This window comes from Hylaeus anthracinus, unplaced genomic scaffold (genome assembly GCF_026225885.1).
Source record: "Hylaeus anthracinus isolate JK02 unplaced genomic scaffold, UHH_iyHylAnth1.0_haploid 0, whole genome shotgun sequence".
Classification (NCBI taxonomy): Eukaryota; Metazoa; Arthropoda; class Insecta; order Hymenoptera; family Colletidae; genus Hylaeus; species Hylaeus anthracinus.
This window is the reverse complement of record NW_026533254.1, coordinates 24,154,339-24,178,617: the sequence shown is the minus strand read 5'-3', so window position 1 is coordinate 24,178,617 and position 24,279 is coordinate 24,154,339. Positions and strand designations below refer to the sequence as shown.

Below are 24,279 nucleotides of genomic sequence, written 5' to 3'. Positions count from 1 at the left end.
TAGATGACGCGACTAGCCAAGGAGGTCGATAATAATTGCTGAATTAAATAACTATCCATAGGAATGATAAATTTGCATCTTTAACTAATATATAGCAGCGTTATAATGCAATGAACCGTATAAATTATTCATTTTTATTGGTGGCGTCATCTAGCGTTTGAAATTCTGAACTATTCCGCGACAAGCTTGGAGCATTCTCTCATAGATGGCGCCACTGAAAAAGCCTAAACGTTAGTTTCCTGCACGATTTGTGAACCCACAAGCTGGTCAAAATTAGTTCGAGATTCGCCGCTAGATGCGCTAGTATTTTTCGGTCCATAAAACTGATTGAGTGTTTATATATAGACAATACGTTGAAATTTAGATATGTAACCTTAAAAATTAATTCCTCCTGATATTGCTAATGTTAGCTTCCTACTCTTTTATGGAATATTTCTCCATTCAAACCATAAGATAATCTCTTTTTTAGGTTATTCCACACAATCTTTCCCATTCCTCCTCTAGATGACGATACTACTAGCTTCCCCCGCCAAAACAATATTTTGCTTTTCTTGACGCAACAAAAGGTGCGAACGCGTGTTTGCTCGAATGGTTCTATAATCGCGTTTTATACTTTTAGGACGTTTCAACGAACGACGAATTAATTTCCTATCAATCGAACGTTGTCGGGGCGACAGTAATCGAATATGTTCAATCAAAGCGGAGGGTTAAGAACGGGGACAACGTCGGCGTCTAATCCGATGCAAGATTTTGAGGTTGTTTCACCTCCGGACGACTCTATCTCCAGTCTCGCGTTCAGTCCAGCGTCCATTTCTCAGAATTTCCTCGTTGCTGGCTCGTGGGATTGCAATGTTCGTTGTTGGGAGGTTGAACAGTCTGGTAAAACCGTGCCCAAGTCCATGCAGTCCATGGCAGCTCCAGTTTTGGACGTTTGTTGGATCGACGTAAGTCTCATTATTCTCTCCTTTTTCTATCGGAGTAGCTATTTTATTCTATTGCTACAATAGGATGGAACAAAAGTATTCATGGCATCTTGCGACAAGACAGCGAAATGTTGGGATTTAGCCTCGAATCAGAGTATACAAGTCGCTGCGCACGATGCACCTATTAAAACTTGTCACTGGATCAAAGCGAGCACGTATTCGTGCCTTATGACAGGCTCTTGGGATAAAACGTTAAGAGTATGTTTCTACTCAGGTATTCCTATACCTATCATATTTTCCATATTCTAATGATAATTATTAAACATCTTTCAGTTTTGGGATTTGCGGAGTCCTAAAGCAGCGATGACTCTGAATTTAATTGAAAGGTGTTATTGCGCAGATGTTGTAAGTATACACTTTCATATCCTAATATCTTTTACGTTCTAGTCAATAATAATTTCTCTATCCGATTAGGATTATCCAATGGCAGTGGTAGGGACCGCAGGCAGAGGGCTGATAGTTTATCAATTAGAAGGCAGCCCTAGAGAATACAAAACTGTGGAATTAAACTTGAAGTATCAGTATAGATGTGTTGCAATCTTCAGAGACAAGAAGAAAGTTCCTACTGGTTTTGCAATTGGTAGTACGGAGGGTCGTGTGGCGATACATCATTTAAATTTGAGCACAAAAGAGAATTTCACTTTTAAATGTCACAGAGTAAATGGAACGCCTAATGGATACCAAGATATTTATGCGGTTAGTACAAAAACAAAGTAGCTTTAAACCAGTTATTGTAACAGTTGAAGAATGCAATGGTTAATTACATTTTTATCTTTAGGTGAATGATATTGCCTTTCATCCAGTTCATGGCACTGTTGCAACTGTTGGAAGCGACGGCACTTTCGGTTTCTGGGATAAGGATTCGCGAACGAAATTAAAATCGTCCGATCCCATGGAGCAACCTATCACTCGATGCTGCTTTAATCACAATGGACAAATATTTGCATATGCCGTATCTTACGATTGGTCAAAGGTAATATTGTTTCTTTTATTTACCATACTATTTTAATTTATTCATTTAATAAACGTTTAATTTATTTAATGAATATTTTTCTCACGAAGACGATTTAAACGTTTATTAAACGAATGATTTATGCTTGTTTACACAATTGCAACCGAATGTCAAGAACAAGAAATGAAGAATTTTTGCCTTTATTAAAATGGAAATATTTTAGTCACATGATTAAAGGATTGAAGGAAACTAAAACTTATACGAATATCCATTCGTAACCTTTACAAGTCTCAATTAATTTAATTTATGTACACAGCATTATTGTTTCTAAAGAAACATTGTTACTGATAGCAACAAGGTCTTTTAAATTAACGTTCCGTTTAAGGTTGTACGCAACATTGAAAAGAAAGAGGGGATTATTAATTACAGTATTATTAACGTTACAGGGACACGAGTATTATAATCCAGCGAAGAAAAACTCCATATTTCTTAGACCGTGTTTCGAAGAACTAAAACCTAAGGCTACATCATAAAACCGACGAAGCGTTTCCTAATCTACCGAATATGTTTTTTTTTTAAATTCTCTAATGCATTTTTCAGAGATACAGTTTTTTTATAATTACAATTACAGGATAATATGACGTTCACATTAATAAATTATAACTTTTCTAACGTTTAGTTATAGAAGCAGCTTTCTCGACTCTACTTCATCATAATAAATTGTAAATAGTTTTGATATATATAATACAATTGTAGTTTACATTTTCTTTTGTGTATTTTTTTTTATTACTTTGTCATATAAGCCCATTGTACAAAGTTTGTATATACATGCGAGAAAAGTCTTGTTCTTTTTTCACGATTGTAGAAAATGTAAAAAAATAATTCCGGTAAAAATTCGTTTTTTTCTTTCTTTTAAATATCTCAAAATCAATACGCAAATCAAATTGCCTTTCATCTAGCGCTTTTTCATTTTTATTGAAGTAAACAATTAAGTTTCCAATTTTCTGTTTTTAAACGAATATTGATATTAACGAACTTTCTAGCGAAGAAAGCTTTCAAGCTTTCAAGCTTCAAGCTTCTAGCGTTCAAGCTTCCGGGAGTACTGTCTGCCATTGGGTCTGCAACGTTCGACTCTATGCTCGTCAAGAAATAAATAATTAATCTCTCGTAGACATAGCATTAAATAACAATGATTCTATTTATCGTTACTAGATGTTCGTTGAAATGAAAAACGAATGAAAAATAATGAATGTTTTTTCGATGATGATTTTTTAAAGATATCCTTTGAAAAAAATTCGTAGTAATTTCTTCCATGATATCAAGATTACAGTTTTAATATTCGTTAAAACCTGTCGTTTTCCTACATTTCTCAAAAAACCGTTTGAAAGAGGTGTAACGAATACGTCGTATTCGCGATAAAAAAAAAACGCAATTAATTTATAAGAAATACAACATTTAGTTTATTCTGCGAATTCCTAAGCAATAATTCCCTAGCGATATCGCGAAGAAGAGTCCAGGGGGGGGGACATGGATCTATGCTTTTCTCTCCAAAACAGTATTATATTGTCCCATTCGATGTGTTTACAAAATTAATGTTCGATCGTAAATTTCATTACTTTCCCAGAGCAGACGTAGCAGAGATTGGCCAAAGAAAGTTCGAGGATCGAACGCGGGGGGGGGGGGGGGAGGAATGGACGTGATCGCGTTATCTATAGGAAAAAAAAGAAAAGGAAAAAAGTTACACGACTTCCTTTTTTCAACATCACATTTCTCGAATGATTAATATTAAAACGATATTAATTAATTAATGATCATTACTATCGATTAAGAATTAGATAATATAATTATTAATACTAATAGTGTACAACCATACGTTATTTCTTGTTTTTTTTTGTTGTTGTTGCGGGCGTAAGGATATAACATCATGAAATGTTTGTTTTTTTTCGTATTTAGGCTCGTGTCTAATCGGTTTCTTGAATAATTATTCTTTCATTCTGATCACACCCATGCACACACATGCGCGCTTGCCACACACGCACAAGTGCTCACGTATTCTAGCTCCTTGCAATCTCTTTCTTTCACGCATATAAGGAAATAAACACGTATTCAGATTACCAGGCACACTTCCGTCGCTTATTCTTCTTTTTTTTTTTGTGTGTGTGTGTTCCTCCTTTGCCCTCGTTCGTTCTGGCAAAAACCTATTCGATTATCTCTTCTCTCGAAAACCTTTAATCAAGAGAGCTCCTGGCTACCAAGTCGCAATTTATATTACATTTACTTCAGCCCGCAGCTTTCTCTTAACGATGAATTACACCGAGTACCTTATCAGTTAACCTTAATCGTAAAGGTCCTTAACTAAAGTGTCCGATTAAGTTTTCCTTTCGGTCGGGAATTATCGTTAAGCTCTCTGCATCTCTCTCTCTCTCTCTCTCTTTAAGATCATTCAACAAAATAAACTCTAGCGACGAATCATCGGTAATTACATTGTTAATTATACGTATATACATACGCCTTTTTAGTTTTAATATGTATATAGCGGAGTAAACATTTATATACTAGATCTTGAGCGAAGATCGATACGTTCTCACGGTACTTTTACAATTCTTTAGCAACTTTTCTATATTTTTACTCCCTCTCTCGATTCTTCCTTCTCTCCATTGTTTTTTTCCCGCTTCACACCCTTCGCTCTTCGATTCACCCCATACAAAATGTCACGCAAGGTTCGCTCGACTCTGCTAGAATTTAAGCGAAACCGAAACCTTCGCTACACTCGTGGATAGCTTTCAGTAAATTCATGCGAAGCTTGTCGTACGTTTCGTACACGGGTAGATCCAGTTGATTAAAACTAAAGAAAAAAATAGTCGATTAAAAAGTTAATTGTGACAAATGTAAAAATTCCATTTGCATGGAAATTGCATGCAATAAAGCAAATTAAAGTAGCTAAATATGAATATGATATAGAAGTGATATAAAAGATACAAAATGGCGGATACGCCATTATCTTAATTTATTCATTGAGGAACTTACCATGTGTGAGCTGACGGAAGCCTGTCTGTCGATCTGTCCTCGCGGTGAATTTGAAACTTTTGTACACCATTCATTCCCTCCAGGGCGGCGAAACCCTGCAAGGGCACCTTCGAAGTTCCAGTGACAAATTGTAAAAATTTAGCTCTGTCTGCCTGATCGAAACCTCGCAGCGCGCGCCAGAACCACTGAATCTATAAATCGTACCAACATTTCACCATTATATCTTTTCATACATATATTTATATACTTTATTTTTAAAGTATGATGCACTTACTTGTAAAGAAGTTGCGCTATACTTATGATACTCGGTATTGGCTTTAAGATCTTCGATATCTACATTAGGTAATCCACTAATTAACAGTTCCAGTTCCTGCTCGTTGAATATGGAGATCAGTCGTTTTGGAATTATGTCGTAAAAACCTTCTAGGAACGCGTTCAATCTACAAAGAAAAATAGAATACAATTTTAATAAGTAGTTTATAATTTTATAGATACTTTCAATCGCCTGTACGGATGATAAAGCGGCGAACTTACTGTTTACGAATTGCTCCGGTCATTTTCATCTGACAGACAAGCCGGATGTACTCTAACTTCGTTTCTTCGGTGACGATGATGTTGCGTCCGTTTGGTATTAAATCGCGTACATCATTTACACCGAATTCGTTCACCTAAACATTAGTGTTAATACAAATAATATATATATATATGTTAGATTTTAGATGAGTAAATACACGAAGAATGGAACTCACCTCCGTTGAGAAGGTCAATTCGTATCCAAGATCAGCGATATTGTGTTCCGTGAGATACACGAGCCCCTTGTAAAAACTATAATCTTCGCTCTCCATGTCCGTGTGTTTCACCAGTATTCCCAAAATGTGTTTATAAAAACTACGAGTGAAGTAACATTCCAGGAGCTTGTTGTCGTAGATTGCTTTAGCTGTGGAAGTGATCGTCAACGTTAGACAGTTTCATATATCGTCTGGCTTTCTCCTAGCTACAATCCAGAAGAGAACTCACCGATAACTCGACCGACGAACTTGTAATAACACAAGTGGTTGGGATTACAATGCGAAGAGGAGTTTATCATGTATGTTACTCGATCACCAGGGCTCACGGTGAACAGAGCGTACATGGGATTGAAGATTTCTCTGGAAATGATGACGTACCACTCTCTGAGCAATCCACCGGCATCCTGACCTTCCTCGCCTGGCAATTAATAACACACAACATTAATTCAATTATATCTACCTTTGAATTGAATTTACTTATTTGTTTTAATATTTATATTTTCATGGATTCTGTACCTTCGAAGACGATGTAAAATCGATTCTTCCACTCGTCCGCGTTTCGTCTGTGGAGTTCTCTGAAGGAATCCTCGAAGACGTGACTTCTGCGAACGTGCACAGCCAATTCTTCTCTGCGTATACCTTCGTCCATTCGTTCCAGTTCCGCGCGGAAGTACCGTCTTTTCACGTCGAAATCGAGGACTCTCGTGTGATCCACCAACACAGAGAATGGTCCGTTCGCGAGATGCGTGGTTGTTTGACGAAGAATTTGGTTTAGAACGGTTCTGTGCGTTTCTATAAGGGAAACATATCCATTGGAACGGTTTTAAGTACGGTGGGCGTTTATTAAATCAGCATCTTATCGCGACAGGAATCGATATCGTACCAGCAAATTTGAGGAACTTGAGTTGGTCCGGTGGTAGCGTCTTCTGAGGCGGCGGAGTCATGTCCCAGGATGTGTTGGTAGTTTCCGACTGAGATGTGCCTTCGTTGTCTGAATAAATTGGCGAGACTGGCGCCAAGTCGGGAACAACCTCGCGCGTTTCCGCGTTTGTACTCATCTGACGCTCGCGAGAGGTACTCAGCGACGAGTGTACCAGGAAAAACGCCTCCACCGCAGGCTGAATTTCATATATAAAACGTGTTATTTGATTTATTATTCCGTCGTTTTAGTTCGTTAAATTGTTTGACAGAATGAAAATGTACTGCTTGCTAGGAATTTCAGAATTTAGAATATACTTTACCTGCAAAACTAAAACAGCGTGATGGTCGGGAGTGTATTCCAATTCCAATAGACAAGCGCTGAGTGTTTCCCACAAATGATCCAGGACTAAACTTTCACTCAATAACGGCAGCTTTTCTTCAGCTGTAAGAAGTGAACGTTATAAATCTTGTGTATTCTCACTGATTAGTTATAGCGTCATGATAAAGCTATCATTTATTACTTACCATTAGATGTGGTACTTGGTTTCGCATTTTCAGACTGAGACGAGTTCGCTTGCGTTGTATCCATAGGCACGTCAGCGTCGGCATTTTCGTCACCTTTTAAAAATACATTTAAATCTTATTAATCACCGATTCGTTGCAGTTTGGACCAGTTTTGTGTTCGTAAATATTAAGTTTGTTAAGTTACCTGCTTCTGGAGCTTGAGTCGTGCTAGCAGCATCTCCGGTACCTTCTGTGGTTTGATTGGCTGTAAACGACATATAAAAAAAATTCAATGATGTATTTTTAATTCGACGCTTTCGGGAGCCTTGGTGCAAGAAAATAATAAATTGACGTACTTGTTTTCTTAGTGTTCGCTAAACGTACAGCTTCCCTTATCTGTACAATCACTTTAAGTATTCTTAAGAAGAATGCCTGACTAGAAGTTTTGCTAACAAGGGCAGCCATTGATGGTAGCTGAAGGTCACTTCCAGCTTTGACCTTGCTCGGTGCAGTGACTATTACGTTTTCATTTGTAAACCTATATTCGATCAATTAATTAATGAGTAAATATCTTGTACGATAATAGTAATTAACATCGTACATACCTATCCATGAGAATTCCACGCGAACCCCCGGTACTGGTCGAAGGTTGCTCGTCGATGTAAGTCCTTCTTATTTCGTGATTCAGAACTTTCAATTCCATCATTAGATCATTTATATGCTCGCAAACCATATTAGCCAGTTCCATGGCACCTTCCATTAATAGTTTTAATATCTGAAAATATTCCAAGAAATATACCATAGTTATTTGTATCGATATTATTTCGATTTGTATTAATATTTTGATTTATTTGTATTCGATTAGGCTTAACGACGTTACCAGTTGCCTAGTGGGATCAGGACAATGGGACAGGTTAAGCAGCAGAGCAGTTGCATCCTCGAGTCCCTCCTCCGAACAGCTCTTGCTGGTTAGCACTTGTACAGCCAATCTGAGGTGTTCCTCGGGCGCGGCGACACTCTGTTCCTTGTTCACGTCCGTCTTCTTGTTCTTATTTCCTTCCTGCCTGCGATATGGATTCACTTCTGTCAGTCCAATCGAGATCAGCGACAGCAGTCTCAACAGTTTATCCGTCAACTGACTGCTGCGCTTGATGACCGTCCAGTTCAGCATAGAGATCAATTGACCGAATGCAGAGGCCTCGAAAGTGGTCGTACTGCACTCCGGCTCGTTTCCTAGGTTCGAATTCGAATGCGTCCTAGCCACCGACTTTCCTTTCTTCGACGCGCACGAGTCTAGTTTCAAGAGCATATCCCAGAAGTCTGGCTGATCGCTTTTACCAGGCTTCGAGGCGGATTTGTTCTTCGAACCAGGCTCTTCTTTGTTACTCGAATCCTTCTCTTTGTTTCCTTCCTTTTCCTCCGCCTCCTTGGACTTGAGCGGCACGAAGTATCCGGGGAAACCTTTCGCCAGTGATATCAACAAATCCAACGTGTGCCTGCAAGGTATAAATATTCAAATGATTATAATCATGGCGAATGAAAACTTTCAATTTTTAATAATAGACTTCATCGACTCACCTGCACACCGTGGGCGCGGCTTGGGGATGAATGGCGATACTGCTGCCTTGTCTCGCCGACTTTTTCACACCGTGTCTGACGATTTGAAAGACGTTCGCTCTACATCCAAGCGCGGCGTCGATGCTAATGTTTATCCATGATTGTGCGTTGTTTCTTTGGTCGAAGATATTGGGGATACTGGAGGAAGAAACATAAGCGCAATTTAGAGAAATTGTTCCGAGGTCGATACAGCCTGCTTTGAGAAAAATGTCTTACTGGTAGTCCATCGTGGACATCAAGCTTTTCCTTTTGAATTTTCCGCCGAAATCCGCGGCGATATCTTTATTCTCGTCGTTACTTCTTTCCATGATACTTAGTAAGGCTTTAACTACCCACTCCCTTGTGCTACCGTGATAGCAAAGATTCCTGATAACTCTATGAAGCCTTAACGTATTAATTTTTGGTTCATCAACAAACAGTAATACCAGTAGACAGGCCATGGACTCATGGTCCAGCAATTGTCTGCCCCTGAGTCGCAAGCCTGCTCCCTGATGCGTTATGCTAGAATCGCCACGTACGTTCCACGGACTCCACTGGCCTCTTTGCGCAACCGCGTGGATCGAATAACGCGTGGCGCCAGTTCTACCTGTTAAATATCACGCGAAAAAGTACGAATTAAACTTTGTCCATTTTTCATTTGTTGTTTCGTTAAAAATTCAATCAACGGATCAAGACGGTCGTTTACCTCCACCGGTGCTCCTTAATATGCTGGACAAGGTTGCGTGCTCCTGGCTAACGTGGTTAAGAAATCTTTCCTGCATCATGTGTCGATTTCGAGCTTCCCACTCCCTCCTGAGGTTCTGAGCTTCTTGGGCTAAGTCGGGCGGAAGAACGGATATTTGCGATTCCTCTATGTCGGTCAAAATCTGGGTACAGTAAACGACCAGATAAATATCGAGAAAATACATTAAGAATAACTTCATTGTTTTGCATATGTTAATGTATTAACTGCTTGTCGAAGAGAAGGCTGTAAATTCTGGAAGAAAGCAGCCGCGTCGACGGGATCTTCCGGATTGGCGGATGCAGCAGCGTGCCGTTGTTGTTCAAGACGTTGCTGAGCGAGAACTTCCTCTTGGATCGCTGGTGGCAGAGCAGCTAAAAATTCTGGATTAACCTCGACCGGTCCTGCTAATTCTTCGACCACGGTTGCCTGAGCTCGTTGCCGAATTCGTTGAAGTCTGCAACAATTTTGAACAATGTTCAATTTATTTTCATTCGCGAAATTTAAGCTTTGATTCGTTATTTGTTAAATACAAATGATAAATGTTAGACATGACGGGTACCTGAGCTGTTCGGCTATAACCTCATCGCGCATGTCTTCAGGTAGTGCAGCCAAGAATGACGGATCCACGCCATCGGGTAATTGTTGTTCCTGAGGCTGCTGTTGCTGTTGTTGCTGCTGCTGTTGCGACGGTTGCGGTTGCTCCGGTTGCTGGGGCTGTTGTTGCTGCTGCGGTTCTGTCGTTTCTGGGTTAATGTTTTCTGACGCTGAAGTGGTGGGATCTTGATTAAGAACATTTGCGTTTCGTTCAACGTTCGACTGACTGTCATTGGCTAAAAGCATTCTGATCCATTCAGACGAGTCACCACTTTCTCTCGACAAATCTTCGTTACCTTCTTGACTAAAATCAACCACTATTGACGAGTTGGATCGACTAGACGCCTCGTTGACGATGGATCGACTAGACGCTTCGTTGGCGTTGGATCCTTCAGCGACGCGATCCGTTGGTCTTATTCTGCGCGTTTCCGCTATCTCCAGAGTACTTATTTGGGGATCCCTGGGTTCCGACGATTGTTCCTCGGGTGGTGGAGGCGGCGGAGGTCTTTCCTCGTCCTCTTGAACCGTCACCTCCATTTCACCCGTTACGTCGATTATGTCCTCGTCTGGGGTGCGTTCTTGCCGAGTTGTTTCGACGGACGTTTCGAATCCGGTGACGAGATTATTCGCGTCTTCTCTCTGAGATGTTGACGCTGTTGACCTTTGCTCTTCCATGGGTATCACGGCAGAAGAACCAGCTGATCGTTAAAAATAATTATATTTTAAACACGTACTACATGGAGGATTTTCAGAGTTGGATAGTTCTTAAATCAAATTCAAATAAATCATTAACGTACATTCCGTGTTATTTAGGTGATCTTTTTCCTCTTTGCCATCTTTCTCATCTTTCTTCTCGGAACTGTGTTGCTTCTTACGTCTCTCCTTTCGCTCCGCTAGGACAGCGTTTCTGCGTATCTCCAGATAAGGGATTAGTTTATGTACAACGCCTATAACACAAAGTTGAAAAATGTTAAGAGGTTATGTTTAAGAATCGATATTTTTTAGCGACGCCAAATATTTACCAACGCAACAATCTGGCTGAGAGTCTCCGTCTAACAATTTACTCTCCTCGATCCACCAATGCAACGCGGTTGGAATATTGTTCAACGTGGCTGCAAGACTGGGCCCGAAAAGATAGCCAGATTGATCCTGAAAGAAAATGTTACCGTAAATACTTATTAAATATCTTTTAATATTTATTAACGATATAAATATTACTAACCACAAAGTCTATTTGTTCCTCTTCTTGATTAGTGAGTATACCAAGCCCGTTGTCCATTACGACAACACGCGTGTCTCTGAAACTCGAGGCCAGAACTTGACTCGCGGACAAGGGAAGCGCTTGCGCGGCTGGGCCTAAGAGTCTGAAAGTATAAATAGAACAATTACAATTCGTACGGCTACGATACTTGAGTTAAATACTTTGTTATTTTTATTGTATTTCGAATTAATTTACCTTTGCAATATTACAGGTGGATTCGGATTTCGTGGGTTCGTTAAATGAAGATACTGATACCTTCGTTGTCGCATGGCTCTCTGGGCCCTTGTACTAGGAGATGGTATTAGCAACGGATGCGGGTTAATACCTGAAAAAGAATACACGTCTATAAACATTTACTTCGAGAGGTACTTACAATTTTGTAAATAAATAGATATGTATGCTATGAGTTCCTGTAATCTCATGTTCGCATTTACCATTGGCTTCGGAGACTGAGGGAGGTTCTTCGAAAAGTCCCAGAGGTAGAGGAAACGTTGTACTCCAAGGAATACTAGGTCGCGGTGTAACAGGAGTGGACGAATTCACGTTGTCCTGATTGTCGATACTGTGTTGAATCATGACAACGTTGCTACCGTCGCGTTCAGTCGATGGGAACATTCTGAAAACGCTATTCTCTCCGACGTCCTCGTAAAATTCTATTCCATCCTCTTCGTAATTAGACGATCCATCTTCTTCCTCCTCCTCTTCCTCTTCATTTTCTTCCCCTAATACATATTCACTCATTTTTAATATTCTCTGAAATATTACAGTCGACGGGGATTTAATTAATTATTATTAGATTACCATCGTCCTCTTCTTCTTCTTCTTCATCTTCGTCGTCCTGTACTTCGTCTTCGTTGTCGTCGGATGGATTACTGTCGGAGTCCGAGTCGGAGCTCATCAGATCCTCCTAGAAAGTACGACATTGCATTGTATTCTAAACGTACAAGGATCCAACGGTTTCAAAACCACCTTGCTTTACATTTTAACATAATGTTCCGTCGACAACAAGAAAAACTGTCGAATGTGAACCAGTTACTGTATTTGCTTGAACGATAGTTTGTACGTGTGGACATTATCTTTTTAAAAGCAAAGTTTTTTACGGATAATCGAAAGAAGTTGAAAAGAAAGCGATGTTACTCTTACTGTGGTGTCTCGTGTCGGGTCGAAATCAGCTTCCCCGTCGTGTATAGCGAGACTCTCGTCGTCGATATCCATTGGTCTGTGAGGCCTAGAGGACTGCTCCTCCGCCACGGCGGACCCGTCCCTGGAAAACAGTACACTACTTGATTATAAGTACAGTAGCTTATACGCCCCAAAAATGATGGTATTATTTATACAACTATAAATTCTCAATAATAAAATTTTACTAGTTTTTCTAAGATATTCCAAAATATTTAAAAGGTGTACTGTGTTTCAAGAGCGAGAAATATTTATAACTTTCTATTCATATATCGTCCAGCAAGGGTAAAGGCTCAGGTAAACAAAACGAAACATTACTTTGTATCACTTGGTTTTTTCTTTACCACAAAATTCACCTTGCTGGACCAAGTGTAACTGACATCATTTACATATGGTTACCTTTCCAGAAGTTGATCCATGATCTCTTCCAGAGCAGCTTCGTCCCCTTCTTCGTGCACTTGGCTCTCGGAAGTAGGCTCGAGGCTCTCAGCAGTGACGGATATATCGTGTTCGGTGTTCTCCGCGTCCTCGTTTACTTCCTCTCCGACGGCATGAGTCGCTTCGGACGTCGTGGTACCCGTCTGTTCCCCGATAGGCTCTTCCTGGACGGTCCTGCTTTTTGGTTTCGAGAATTGATTGCTCACGGTGCCCGGCATGGGTTGGTTTATGGTTCTCGACAGTGTCTCAAGCGGCTTTAAAGCAGCGTTGATGGTACCAGCCATGTTTGGGCTCGATAGATCCAAGCTATGGGGAATCTTCGCTAGATCCGTGATTATTCCCTTTCTCAACATGAGCCTGACGATGTAGTTAACGTTGTTGTACTGATGAGTCTTCAAAGAGGCCCTCAATTGGTGAGTTGGGTTCGGTGGAGGGCAGCTATCGATCATCGTGGAGATCAATCCGATCAACAGTTGAAGCTGGGCGTGTTTCTCAGAGCTTTCTGGGAGCGTCAGGGTTCTCGTTAGAGCAGCCTTCACCTCGGTGACCAGAGTCGTCTGGGCGTCCGAGGAGTGGTTGCAAGAAGCAATCGCAGCAATTAACATCCTGGCCATGCTGCTGCATTGTCTATCGCTGGAATTCTCTGGCAACATTGGCAAGAGTTTGTCCAAAAGAAAGGCGAGAGCTGTCGTATCTTCGGTCACCATCTCGCTCTGACCTGCCCGATACACGTGATCCGTGATCAAGCACGCCACCGCGCCGTAAGAACGAACAGCTTCCGCTAGAATCTTCAGTATAGCAGACTTTGCCAGCAACGGTTTCTTAGCTTCTTCTGGCTCGACCTTGCCGTTGGTGCCGATGTCTGGGTAAATCTTCAGTGGTATTATGTGGGAGACTTGGTCGTCGTCGTCGAGGGGATCGTTCGTCGTTGTGGCGTTGTTCCTCAGAACGTCTCGACGGGTGGACGTTGTTGCCACGGTAGAACTGGAGTGAGTAGTCTTCTTTTCTGGACTACCCGTGGGTGTAGCTGTAGTATCGTCGGGAAGAATTGGCATGGGTTTGATAAGAGCGTTCAGTAGGTCGCGAACAACCGACACGGAGACATCTTCCACCATTGGCAGAGCCGGAGAATGCCGTGGATGCAGAGCCCTTACGATCAATCTATTATCAGCGTCCTCTCTTCTCAGTAAATTGACGTCGACTCTCAAGATGTTCTTGCAGACCTCTTGATAGACCTCAGGGCTACGACAAACGGCGCTGCTGATTTGACGCGTCATGAATAGGATCTCTTTGTACGTCGGGGGAATGTTGCCCTGGGTACGAGTCCGAATGACCTTTTCCATGGCCAGTCGAAGAGTACGCGGCTCCTCCAAGGTGTGACGTATCAACAGAGTACTCAGAGGGACGCATCCTATGAAGCTACTCGCCTGTGTCATTTCCAGGAGAAGCTTCACGCCGCCCTCGCGAGCAAATATCTTTGCCTTCTCGTAGTGCCTCGTGAGTCGAAGGCAAACCTTCATCAAGGCGTGCAGGGCGTCTCGGTCCACTGGGATGGCTAACAATTTCACACAGGTGCGGATGATGTCCGGAGCTTGGTGAGGATTCAATCCGTGCTCGAACGTGTTTCGACCCTCCTCTGTTTCGCTCTCGTCCGTGTCCATCTTCCATTCGGGACCGAATCCGCCATCTTCGGTTCGGTAATATTTGAAATCCATCGTGATGGGTCTTCTATTGTCGCTTTCCTCGTTCACTTGTGTCATGGAAGAAAAGTTGATGAGATATCTTCGCCTGCCGCACGTGATTCTTGTGCTGGATTCGCCAGCCCAATACGCGTCGTTGATTATTTGATTATTTACCGGGGAATACAACGTCCACTTTCCTGAGCTTATGTCAAACCACTTCCACTGATGTCTCGTTACCCTGTGCATCAGTAATTGCCTCTTAGTAAATATCGCTACTTTTTCCAATCGATCTATAAGCAACAATAAAGGCGCCAGCCATTTCGGAGTGTTCGTAGTCGGGGTCGAATTTTTATTGTTATCTTTAATGGGTTTGTTTTTATTCGCCGTGAGCGGCCCTTCGCTCGCTACTAACAATCGTACGAACAAGTCGAACATGTCCAATTCTTGGACCATCAGAGCGCAGGGCACTTGCATTTCTTTGAACGTTCCCTCGAAAAACAATGTGAAAAGGTAGATGCGTCCAGCGAACTTGTTGGCTTCCTCGCATTCTACTAATCGCGCACCTGCGGTCGGATACGGGCTCTGAGTGATGTCGATTAAATAATCTACCAGACTGCCGATCTCATTCATGAGCTGTAGCAACATATTAGTGCGCCATTCGTCTCCGTTCCTCTTAGTAATGGTAACCAATAAATCGCAGATTCTATACACGGTGTCAGGCATGAGGTCTAACAAGTTCAAACACTGACTTAAAGCGCTATTTGTAAATTCATCTATGCTTTCTGTTAGAGTGATCTCGCGAGTAGGTTCTTCCGGGCCAGAAACCTTTCGCGTTTCCGCTTCTCCGAGCGACATCGCTATCGCGTGCATTATTTGATCGTCGTCGACCAATTCCAAGTCCATTATCAGACCCTGTCCACTTGCATCGCCCGCGGGGACATCTGATCTGCGCAATGTAGCGGGATTAGTGAGAAGATAATCCGTAGCTTGCTCAACCGACAACGTATGAAGCAAAGCTTCTATGCAGTCTGCTCTATTGAAACCCATATCCATCAGTTGTCTGAGGTGTTCCAAGTTCAACAGATCCGCTTCTGGTTCTTCTCTGCGATCAGTTATCGTTCCAGTCCTTCCAATTCCACTAGTACCACCGCTGGTGCTGCTGGTATTCGCTCCTTCGGTATTCTCTTCCTTCTTTTCTGCGCGTTCCTGGTAACACGTATCACTACTTTTTAGATTTTTATTCTCTTTGAAAATTCTAACGAGTTAGGTTATGTTGACGTACCTTGATGATTTTCTCGCCTCGCAGAATGTGTCGTAAGATGGATAAAATTGATTCCGTCATACGAGCTCCGTAGTTCTTCAATGGTTTCTTACCCCACATTAGCATCACTGCCTCGAAGGCTTTCTATAATATTAATGGGATACAAAGGAATATGTTAATTATATTAGAAATTTGTTTATCGCTAAATACGAGACTTTGCTCCGTACAAACCTTGTGAATATCAGTGAGGTATTTTATTGGATCGAATTCGTACACCTTGTATATTCCCGTACATTTTGTAGAAACTACGTGAGGCGAGTCCAGGATAGCTTTGGGATTCACCATTTTCTCCAAAAGCATGAGCCACGCGTCTAAGAATTCTCCAGTGCCATCGGGCAAGTTCGGATGCTCTAATCCTTCCGATAATGGAAACTGTCCGCCTCCAGACAAAGCCCAATGGAAAGTGCTAAAAATTGTACGTGCATAAAATTGTAGAGTTTGTTTCATCTTTGTACGAGCATCTCGTTAATTATCGAAAACTTACTTAAAAAATTCATTTTGTCCGCCCAGCTTGACAAACTTTTGAAGCATCAAGTGATACGGATGCCTCTTTTCATCGAATAGCATGGGAGACGTGAAACCTACAGAGCATATCAAGAAAGTCAATTTGAACTTGGGTATCGGTGACGGAGGTAGTATATCCCAGGTCAATCCGCGTGTTAATAAACAATTTAATGCTGTTGCTACGCTTCTAGCTGCTTGCGAAGGAAGAGTTGGCGTTGGAGGCATGTACTGTCCCCTGCGTTGTCTGACTGGAGAACCCATGCAAAGCTGAACAGGTTTAAATTAAAGAATTAGAAATACGCGCGCAGCCTCGAACGATTTTAATAGAATGCGATATAGAAATATTTCAAGTACCTTCACAAGTAGACCAAACAATTCTGCTAGTGCTCTTCCCAGTCTCGACGAGGCACCCAGCAATGGTTTAATATACTTGAGCTGATGAGAACTCGGAGACGCTCTTCCTGTACCAACGTTTGGTTTATCGTCCACCTACGAGGATCAACGTTTCGATAAAAATGCACTTCGGCGAAGTCGAAAGTTTCGTTCTATCTACTTAAGTCATGTCTCTCTACTTTGTTCTTTATACTCGACTAATTGTTAAAATTTATAATTTTTGTACCTCCATGGGTACAGGTGGTGGATCTGTACTCAAGGCTTCCATGGCTGTAGTCATTCCATTACTTCCCATATCTGAGGATACACCACCTGACCAGCCAGAAGTTTCGCCATCGTTCTAGTTCATTAATTTGAAACATTACGTCATAAATCGTTTAGAACTTATTAGAAACTAAAGTTTACTACTTCTTAAACCTAGAATGTCACGCTAGGGTCGAATGGAAACGAAGCGTGGTGTTCTAGAGTTAAGTCGTATTATCTAACTACAGTGAATGAGAACCAAAACTATATGAATATATATTTAAAAAAAAATAAAATGAAAAAAAAAATAAAAAAAAAAAATAAAAATAATTGGTGTATTCGATAGAACGTATAAAGATTTAGGGTACGGAATTAAATTAACTTTAGGTTTACGTTTTACAAGCGGACGTACCTTCAATTCAGGTGGGACCAATTTATCCATGTCCTCTTTTCCAAAGTCACAGCCAGCGGGAATAGTGTCTTCGCTGCAGAGCGCCAACAGCAGCGTGCTCTCCCAAACCAAGGACATGTACAGCTCGGAGAGACCTTTCAGAACAGCCAAGCCAAGCTCCGAACCCCAGTGATTCATAGATAGATTCCTGACTTCGCTTTGACTGGTTCGGCACACGTGAACAAACATCACCACGTATCCGTGGGCAGCGTTCATAGCATGGAGCAAAGGTGTCGCTGTGTCGCTCGTGAAAGCTGTCTCCAAATTCGGAGCGGACGCGAGTTCGTGTAACAAAACGGAACCTCCTGGCGTCTCCATGTGACTGTGGAGCGGCTTCAACAGGTTCAAGACTTCGTTTAGCTGGGACAAGCCGGTTTTAAGGACCAAGGGTTCGTGCGCAAGATTCTGAAATCAACAAACGTTCGTTGTTTTAATTTTAGTTTAAAGAGAAATCGATAGCGAGACCTTGACGAATATATCGAAGATGCTTACCAAGATACTTTTACAAACTGAGGCTACAGCTTGAGCAGCTTGCGCGACTGGATAGTCTACTGGAAGATTCGGTAGCCCTAGGATGGATAGCAACGGCACGAGACCTTTTTGGGCAACGAATTCTCTGCAATGATCGTCGGTGGAATTGTTACTGAGAATAGCGTCGACGAATTTCATGACGTTGTGTATGTATTCCACCAGAGCTATCGGAGTCTTTTCTCTGGGCTGAGGAGGTGGGCCAGGTTGCGCGGAGGATGGCGAAGGTTGTTCCTCGCGCTGAGGATGAGAGCTCGTGCTGGCTTCTTCCTCATCCTCCTCTTCTTCGTCGCTACTGCTTCCGCCTCCGCCGCCTCCACCGCCCCCAGAGTCACCGACTCCGACTCCGACGGATTGTCCCCCAGACTGACGACTTCCAGACGCCGAATTCGATGGCGAATTGTCGGATTTACTCGTGGCTCGCAGGCATATGTACCGAGGATCGCAACCCAGGACGCAGAGCTTCTCTAGTAACTGTGTAGAAAGAAAAAAGATTTTCATTTACAGAGCTAATAAATCCGTAAACTGGAATTTAAATAACGCCGCTTAACAAAATCGTACTTTTATGATAGCGCCGATCGCGTCAACTTTCAAGCTCGGTTGATGCCTCATCAACTCATCCATCGCATTCCCTAGGTTCGTCGCCGTATCGCCCAAAGCTTCCGCGCTTCGACGTCGTCTCATCGCGGATAGATAGACCGGCGACAAGAGCACTTTGAACAAACGCCCGAACGGACGTCGTTTCACGAACGACTCTAATCCGCGCTGATTTAAACACAGGGCGCTGAACACGTTGGGTAATGATCCTAGAACTTCTCTAGTGGCAGGAACCTGTAAAGAAAAATATAAATTAAATCTTGCTCTGCTTACGCAGTCTACGTTAGAACTGATTCACTTACTTCTTTAATAAGTAAAGCATGTAACACGATATCAGTCAATCCATTATCCTGCAGAGACGACAACAACGACGGCTCTTGGAAAACGTATACCGTGACAACGTCCGTGGCGAGCAGAAAGAGTGAAGGCCCGTAATACTCTGAATTACTTATAATGTGCTTCAGAGACGAGGGTAAAGTGCCCTCCATAACGTGTCTAATGCTGTCAGAAAAAGCCGGATCTTGTATAGTTTTCTTTACAAAATTTAACATTGATTTTAAAAGCGCGGCACGCTGCGGCAGACAAGTTTTTCCAGTTTTTACGGCAGAATAATCCTGTATTTGTTCACTCTTGTCCTCCGCCTTCGAGCTCATATTTTCGTCTTCCGAGAATTCCATCGGATTGGACGATTCCTCGCGCTCGTCGTACGGCTCGGTTAAACGTCGCGAAGCTGCGGAATCGTCGTCCCTCTCTATGGATCTTTCGCGAGACGACTGCGGGTTGTCTTGATAAAGAAACGGTTCTATCTCGAACGGCTGCTCCTTTTTGCAAACGTTCACTTCCATGTCGATGCGATTAATGAAGCACGCTAGGCCATTGTGAGCTTGAAACGCTTGCATGTCTATGTTCGTTATTAAGTCTATTACGCGGACTGCCCTTGTTCCAAACTGCGATGCAAAAAAGAATAACGCGTATTGGTTATCAAGGTGAAAAGAAAATAATAGGAGTATGTTCTAAAAAATGTCTACTCACCGTTATGTGTTCTAGCTCGGTCCCAGGCCAGTTCATAATTTTTAGCAAGCTTTCCATCATTCCACAGCTGATGAGAGCTTCGCCTCCGGCTTCGTAGCTAGCGAGATGGTAAAGAAAGCTGAACAATGCTGTGGCAAGCGGTAATGGAAAAGGTTTCCCATCGGTTGGAGGTGAAATTAACTGCGAGATACACGTGCGAATCGATACAGGAAAAAATCCGTGATACGATCTGGCTCCTGTGACGTCGATTATCATGTTTAACCTTGAACCAGGTTTCCTGAAAATAAAATTTAAATTTGTTTCTTGTTTCAGCGAAGCAACACGCGAAAATCGTCGTTGTATTAAACTTTTACTCACTTGGGAAAATGTGGATTACGATCTAAATGAATGATGCTAGTAAGAGTCCGCAGTGCTGCTGCACGCATTTCAACGAGATGTGCGTGTGGAAGTTCCAATAGTTCGACTAATTCTTCTAAAAGTCCAGCATGCAGTAAACTATGTGCATTTTCTTGGAGCGCGTTACTATATACAAGTACCGATAATGCTTGCAGCCGAGCTTGAACGCACTGCAGACGTCTTCGATAGTCGGAAAAACTGTGTGCCAGTCTTATGTGTGTGAATAGCGCCATCTGGAAAGAAATTTCAATCCTATTTATTTATTTGTTAACATTACATCATTTTTGTTCATTTTCATTTTCGCGAGCGAAGGGTTTTCACGTTATTGTTCTCATATTTTTACCTGTCGATCTTGGGGTACATTGTAGACTTTCAATAGATCGTTCATTATTTGTGCCGGTGTTTTACCAAATTTATCCACATTTTCTATGTGTATACATGTTACGAAGTTCGTCTGTCCAAGTTTCTTTGTACCAGAATTCGATGCGGCGTCTGATGCATCCGGCGCGTTGGTATTCTCTGCGTAAAATTCGAAATGCAACGTCGTGGCACTCGCTGGAAGTGGCTGGAGAAATGAAAAAATCCAAGTATTATTAAATTTCGTACGACATAAATTCTTTGAATAAGATTTGTTTCAGGAAATTTCTATTACCTCATCTGGGTATTCTTTACAACACTCCGCCAAACCAAAACCGTTTTCTTTACCACCCCAGCTCTAAAATACGAGGAATAATTATGAATCGCAATCTTTGTTTAAAAAACATATGAAATATAATTCTTAATTATTATTTAATAACACTCACCTCTGCTAGGTGATTAAGCCTATTTATTAAAGCTTGCCTCTTATCACTGTTTAAACGTGTAATAAAATTACTACGTTTACTAAACATGTAAAGAAGATTTAATACACAAAGAACAACGTTCATATCGCAGCTCGATAACAATGACACCAGATGTTCCATACTGTTGTACAAATGCCGTGAAAACGAGTGTTCAATCAACAGTGTTGTGAAGTGAAGAACCCAAAGAAGAAGTTCTTTTGCCTGTATTAAATAATAATGTGGGATGAGGATCATCTTCGCTTAGATGTATACTTTATTGCGCTATTAAAGATCAAGATTAAGATTTGAAGACAATTGAAAAGAAAATTATGTAACAATTTCATACCTCTCTATTCTGAGGCAGATCACAGGCTAGTTCCCATGGATTATCCGGACTTCTCGCCGCCGCTTCTTCCAAAATGCTGTCGCTAAGATCTAACACATCAATCCAATGGAACAGTTCACATTTGCCAACGGTCCATGCATATATTTGCTTCAGCTCCTCTAGCAATTCTGCATGAGAGCATGAGCATAGCTTGCTTATAAGCGCCTGACATTCTGGCGGCTGGAAAAATTTAATTCCACTGTGATACTTGCCAACATTTTTCATTAAATAGAAATTGATTGTAGTTGTGCACTGAAAAATGATTTTTTCTAATGTTTTCCTATAATTTTGGCTTAGTTTTTGAGTAGAAGTTTGTGTTTATACGTTAAAATAACCCAGACATAACTCAGAGCTAAACTTCAGATTCATTCTGGAACATTCTGGATATTCTTAAGGGAACTCTAGAATACCTTTACCTTGATGTTTATCAAGGATATTAAAAATTGATGTTTTAAGTAGATATAATTACATATTGGAAGGGTGAAAGAAAATCATTTTTCGATGCTAATCACATTTGCCAAGACAATATTTAATTTACATACTTTATATTTTAATACAGCACTTGTTAAGTAGAAAGTAAAACACAGATAATAGAGTACTTACCGCTTCGGAAGTGCACTTTTTCAATCTGCTCCTGTCAATTTTCATTTTGGCAGATGATGGCTTCCTTTGCAAATTTAAGATCTGAAACAATTATTTACTTATAATAAATCTTGAGAGGTTTGCAAAAAAAAAATAAACACTAGTCTATAAACTGAAATTTATTTTGCAATTAAATTTACAATGTGTTTACATACATATAAATAGTTTTGGAGCCACTTATACCACTTATATTTTAAATATAGATCTTCATTTATATTGTGTTATAAGTATCAGTAACATTAACAAAATTACATACAGAGTAGTATTTAAAATTTTCATATAATCTAGAAATTTCTAGAAATTTCGTCTCTGAATTGTTCCACAAAAATATGTTAAGCTCTAAAAGTTTAATTTTATCAAAGCAGGATTTTGGTTTATCCAGCAATAAAATGAATCATTTCGAAGGAATGTTTTATTTTTTGCATTTAAATATAACTGATAGGTATTAATCATAGGTGTTGTTGATGTTGATAAAACTAATAATAACAAATTCGCTCAGAAACAACAACAAAATACTTTTCTAATTCATATAAGAATGGCTAGCACTAATACTTCAATTAGTTACAAAAAAAAAAAATAAGAAAATGATAGTATTCATACATTAAATTTTACATACTAAAGACAGGTAGACATATTTTGATAAGGCATGTAAAGTTTCAAGTCAATTGCTCGGTTACCTCTTGAAATTTTATCAATACCAAATCAATGAGAATCGTTCCAACAAAAATGACTTGAAAATTTGGAGCTGTTCGTGCAACACAACATTGTTTGCTTACAAACATACGCAATTTTCAAAGAATATACGTTAAATACACATTTAAAATAACTTGTACCAACAGTCATCAATTATTTCATCAGGAAGGGGTAATTTTCAACATTAACAAAGTAACATTAACAAAGTACCGCGCGAAACAGTCGGTATTAAATAGTCTCGTGCAATCGATAAAATACTTTTTCCAACCAGCAGGAGCTAATTATAATGCGGAATTTGGCGAAACGTTGAACGCGAATGGCTCGAAACAGGATCGGGGGGGCAATTGTTACATAAAAATTTCGCGTAAATTATCTCCATATTGGCGGAGTTGTGGAAGTTCCGCGTAAAGCCATGCATTATCGCGAGCATTTCATGGAGAAGTGTGCGTTAGCGAATCGTTAAGATGCACAGTCATCGGTTTCAGGGGCCTAACCTAACTTGGATCCGTTCGAGGACAAAATAACAACAAAGGGGCGCCGTGCGCAGCGAGGAATTCTCGACGGGAAATGGTAAATACGGAAGGAAAATGGCAATTCTGAGCTAGGCACGGGCCGATGAAAAAATAATCGCGGGGAGAATAGCGGAGAAAAAAGACGAAGATGCACTCGTGGCAGAACTCACCTATAGATAAGCCGACGAAGATTTGATAGAGTCGTCCTTGTCGTTCGGCCTTTCGATAAATTCGAGGTCGGAACGATGCGGCATCGCGGCCGTCGGGAACCGTTCCGTCGGTGGTTCTTACCACCTTGATCGTCCTCTCGAGTGGATTTATTATCTCCGTTAACGGGACGCCAGTCTTAAATTTCTCAGAACGATTAAAACAGGGCCGAGGGGGCGAACGATTCGACGGGGCGACACGAATCGACCGGTTTCCGCGATTATATATCTCGAACTGAATCAAAACAAAACTTGGCGAACGCGAACGGAACGCGATCCTCTTCTATCGCTTAGCGCCAATCGGAGTACCGATCACCGCCATTTTACCGAGGCTTTCCAAGGAGGATCGTCCACCTTACGTTTTAACCTTTTCGTAACGTGCTTACGGGGCGCGAGCTTCTCGAACGATCTCGAAAATGTCCACGACCTTCGCACGACACCGTCCTAAACACGACACAATTCGAGGGCACGTAGAAAAATGATTTTATCACCGCCTAGTGCACCGCACTGGCTGCTTGTGTACGCGCACTCATATATACCACTATAGACAAGAAGACTGGAACAAGGGAACACTTCGCTAACCACTGTTAAACGCTTCGCATCTTTCGTCAAGGTATTCGTTGAAACGATACGCTCGCATTCTATTGCTGCGCAATAGAGGAATTGTCTGGCGAACGTTGTGTCCTACTATCCGTTGATTTTTCTGATTCGTTCGCTTCCGAGAAACACTTCGTGTGATAGGACGCCTCGTAACCATCCGTGACTGTTCTTCATTATGTGCGTCGACGAAACATGCGTCGACGAAACGCTTTCGGAAATCGGTCGTGCGATGCGAAACATTTGCTTTGAGAACGGGACCTTAGTGTCCCTCTTTTCACGACGTGT

At 41.3% G+C, this 24,279-nt stretch overlaps 2 protein-coding genes and 1 long non-coding RNA gene across 9 annotated transcripts; 2 read left to right on the top strand and 1 right to left on the bottom strand.

The window, feature by feature from the left end:
• Positions 1 to 315: 315 nt before the first annotated feature.
• LOC128892156 (protein Rae1) lies at positions 316 to 2,702 on the top strand. Its single transcript, XM_054152330.1, has 7 exons — positions 316 to 405; positions 620 to 944; positions 1,008 to 1,181; positions 1,257 to 1,328; positions 1,398 to 1,679; positions 1,762 to 1,956; positions 2,382 to 2,702. Exons 2-7 carry the CDS (start codon positions 687 to 689, stop codon positions 2,466 to 2,468), a joined length of 1,068 nt encoding a protein of 355 aa, XP_054008305.1. The 5' UTR covers positions 316 to 405; positions 620 to 686; the 3' UTR covers positions 2,469 to 2,702.
• Positions 2,703 to 3,809: 1,107 nt separating this feature from the next.
• Positions 3,810 to 24,165, bottom strand: LOC128892110 (E3 ubiquitin-protein ligase HUWE1-like). 7 transcript variants are annotated; one of them, XM_054152272.1, is made up of 45 exons: positions 23,359 to 24,165; positions 21,945 to 22,025; positions 21,303 to 21,521; positions 20,939 to 21,178; positions 20,788 to 20,850; positions 20,479 to 20,700; positions 20,097 to 20,368; positions 19,740 to 20,016; positions 19,010 to 19,654; positions 18,672 to 18,941; positions 18,075 to 18,584; positions 17,544 to 17,987; positions 17,115 to 17,228; positions 16,850 to 16,984; positions 16,476 to 16,762; positions 16,163 to 16,397; positions 15,953 to 16,075; positions 12,950 to 15,876; positions 12,509 to 12,650; positions 12,173 to 12,278; positions 11,806 to 12,093; positions 11,567 to 11,696; positions 11,333 to 11,474; positions 11,133 to 11,259; positions 10,908 to 11,057; positions 10,407 to 10,808; positions 10,076 to 10,295; positions 9,742 to 9,970; positions 9,478 to 9,658; positions 9,009 to 9,378; positions 8,754 to 8,930; positions 8,056 to 8,671; positions 7,781 to 7,950; positions 7,532 to 7,713; positions 7,381 to 7,440; positions 7,197 to 7,289; positions 6,992 to 7,113; positions 6,634 to 6,868; positions 6,267 to 6,542; positions 5,980 to 6,168; positions 5,712 to 5,899; positions 5,497 to 5,630; positions 5,237 to 5,402; positions 4,963 to 5,153; positions 3,810 to 4,780 (listed from the first exon to the last, which is right to left on the bottom strand). In XM_054152272.1, exons 2-45 carry the CDS (start codon positions 21,987 to 21,989, stop codon positions 4,678 to 4,680), a joined length of 12,417 nt encoding a protein of 4,138 aa, XP_054008247.1. In that variant the 5' UTR covers positions 21,990 to 22,025; positions 23,359 to 24,165; the 3' UTR covers positions 3,810 to 4,677. The 7 variants fall into 7 exon arrangements, with proteins under 7 accessions (XP_054008247.1, XP_054008263.1, XP_054008212.1 ...); XM_054152288.1 differs by having other exon boundaries at positions 10,076 to 10,280; XM_054152237.1 differs by having other exon boundaries at positions 10,076 to 10,808.
• On the top strand, positions 11,157 to 11,783 carry LOC128892180 (uncharacterized). Its single transcript, XR_008461022.1, has 2 exons — positions 11,157 to 11,277; positions 11,583 to 11,783. It is a non-coding gene; the product is annotated as an uncharacterized LOC128892180 (long non-coding RNA).
• Positions 24,166 to 24,279: the final 114 nt, after the last annotated feature.

What these genes read in the sequence shown, in the direction of transcription:
- LOC128892110 (XM_054152237.1), bottom strand. Translation starts at nt 21,989, where the DNA reads ATGAAAATTGACAGGAGCAGATTGAAAAAGTGCACTTCCGAAGCG. An exon ending in ACCTCACTGATATTCACAAG is followed by an intron (nt 16,076 to 16,162) that starts GTTTGTACGGAG and finishes TTAATATTATAG; the next exon opens with AAAGCCTTCGAGGCAGTGAT. An exon ending in AATTGACCTTCTCAACGGAG is followed by an intron (nt 5,631 to 5,711) that starts GTGAGTTCCATT and finishes ACTAATGTTTAG; the next exon opens with GTGAACGAATTCGGTGTAAA.
- LOC128892156 (XM_054152330.1), top strand. Translation starts at nt 687, where the DNA reads ATGTTCAATCAAAGCGGAGGGTTAAGAACGGGGACAACGTCGGCGTCT. An exon ending in GATACCAAGATATTTATGCG is followed by an intron (nt 1,680 to 1,761) that starts GTTAGTACAAAA and finishes TTTTATCTTTAG; the next exon opens with GTGAATGATATTGCCTTTCA. An exon ending in TATCTTACGATTGGTCAAAG is followed by an intron (nt 1,957 to 2,381) that starts GTAATATTGTTT and finishes TTAACGTTACAG; the next exon opens with GGACACGAGTATTATAATCC.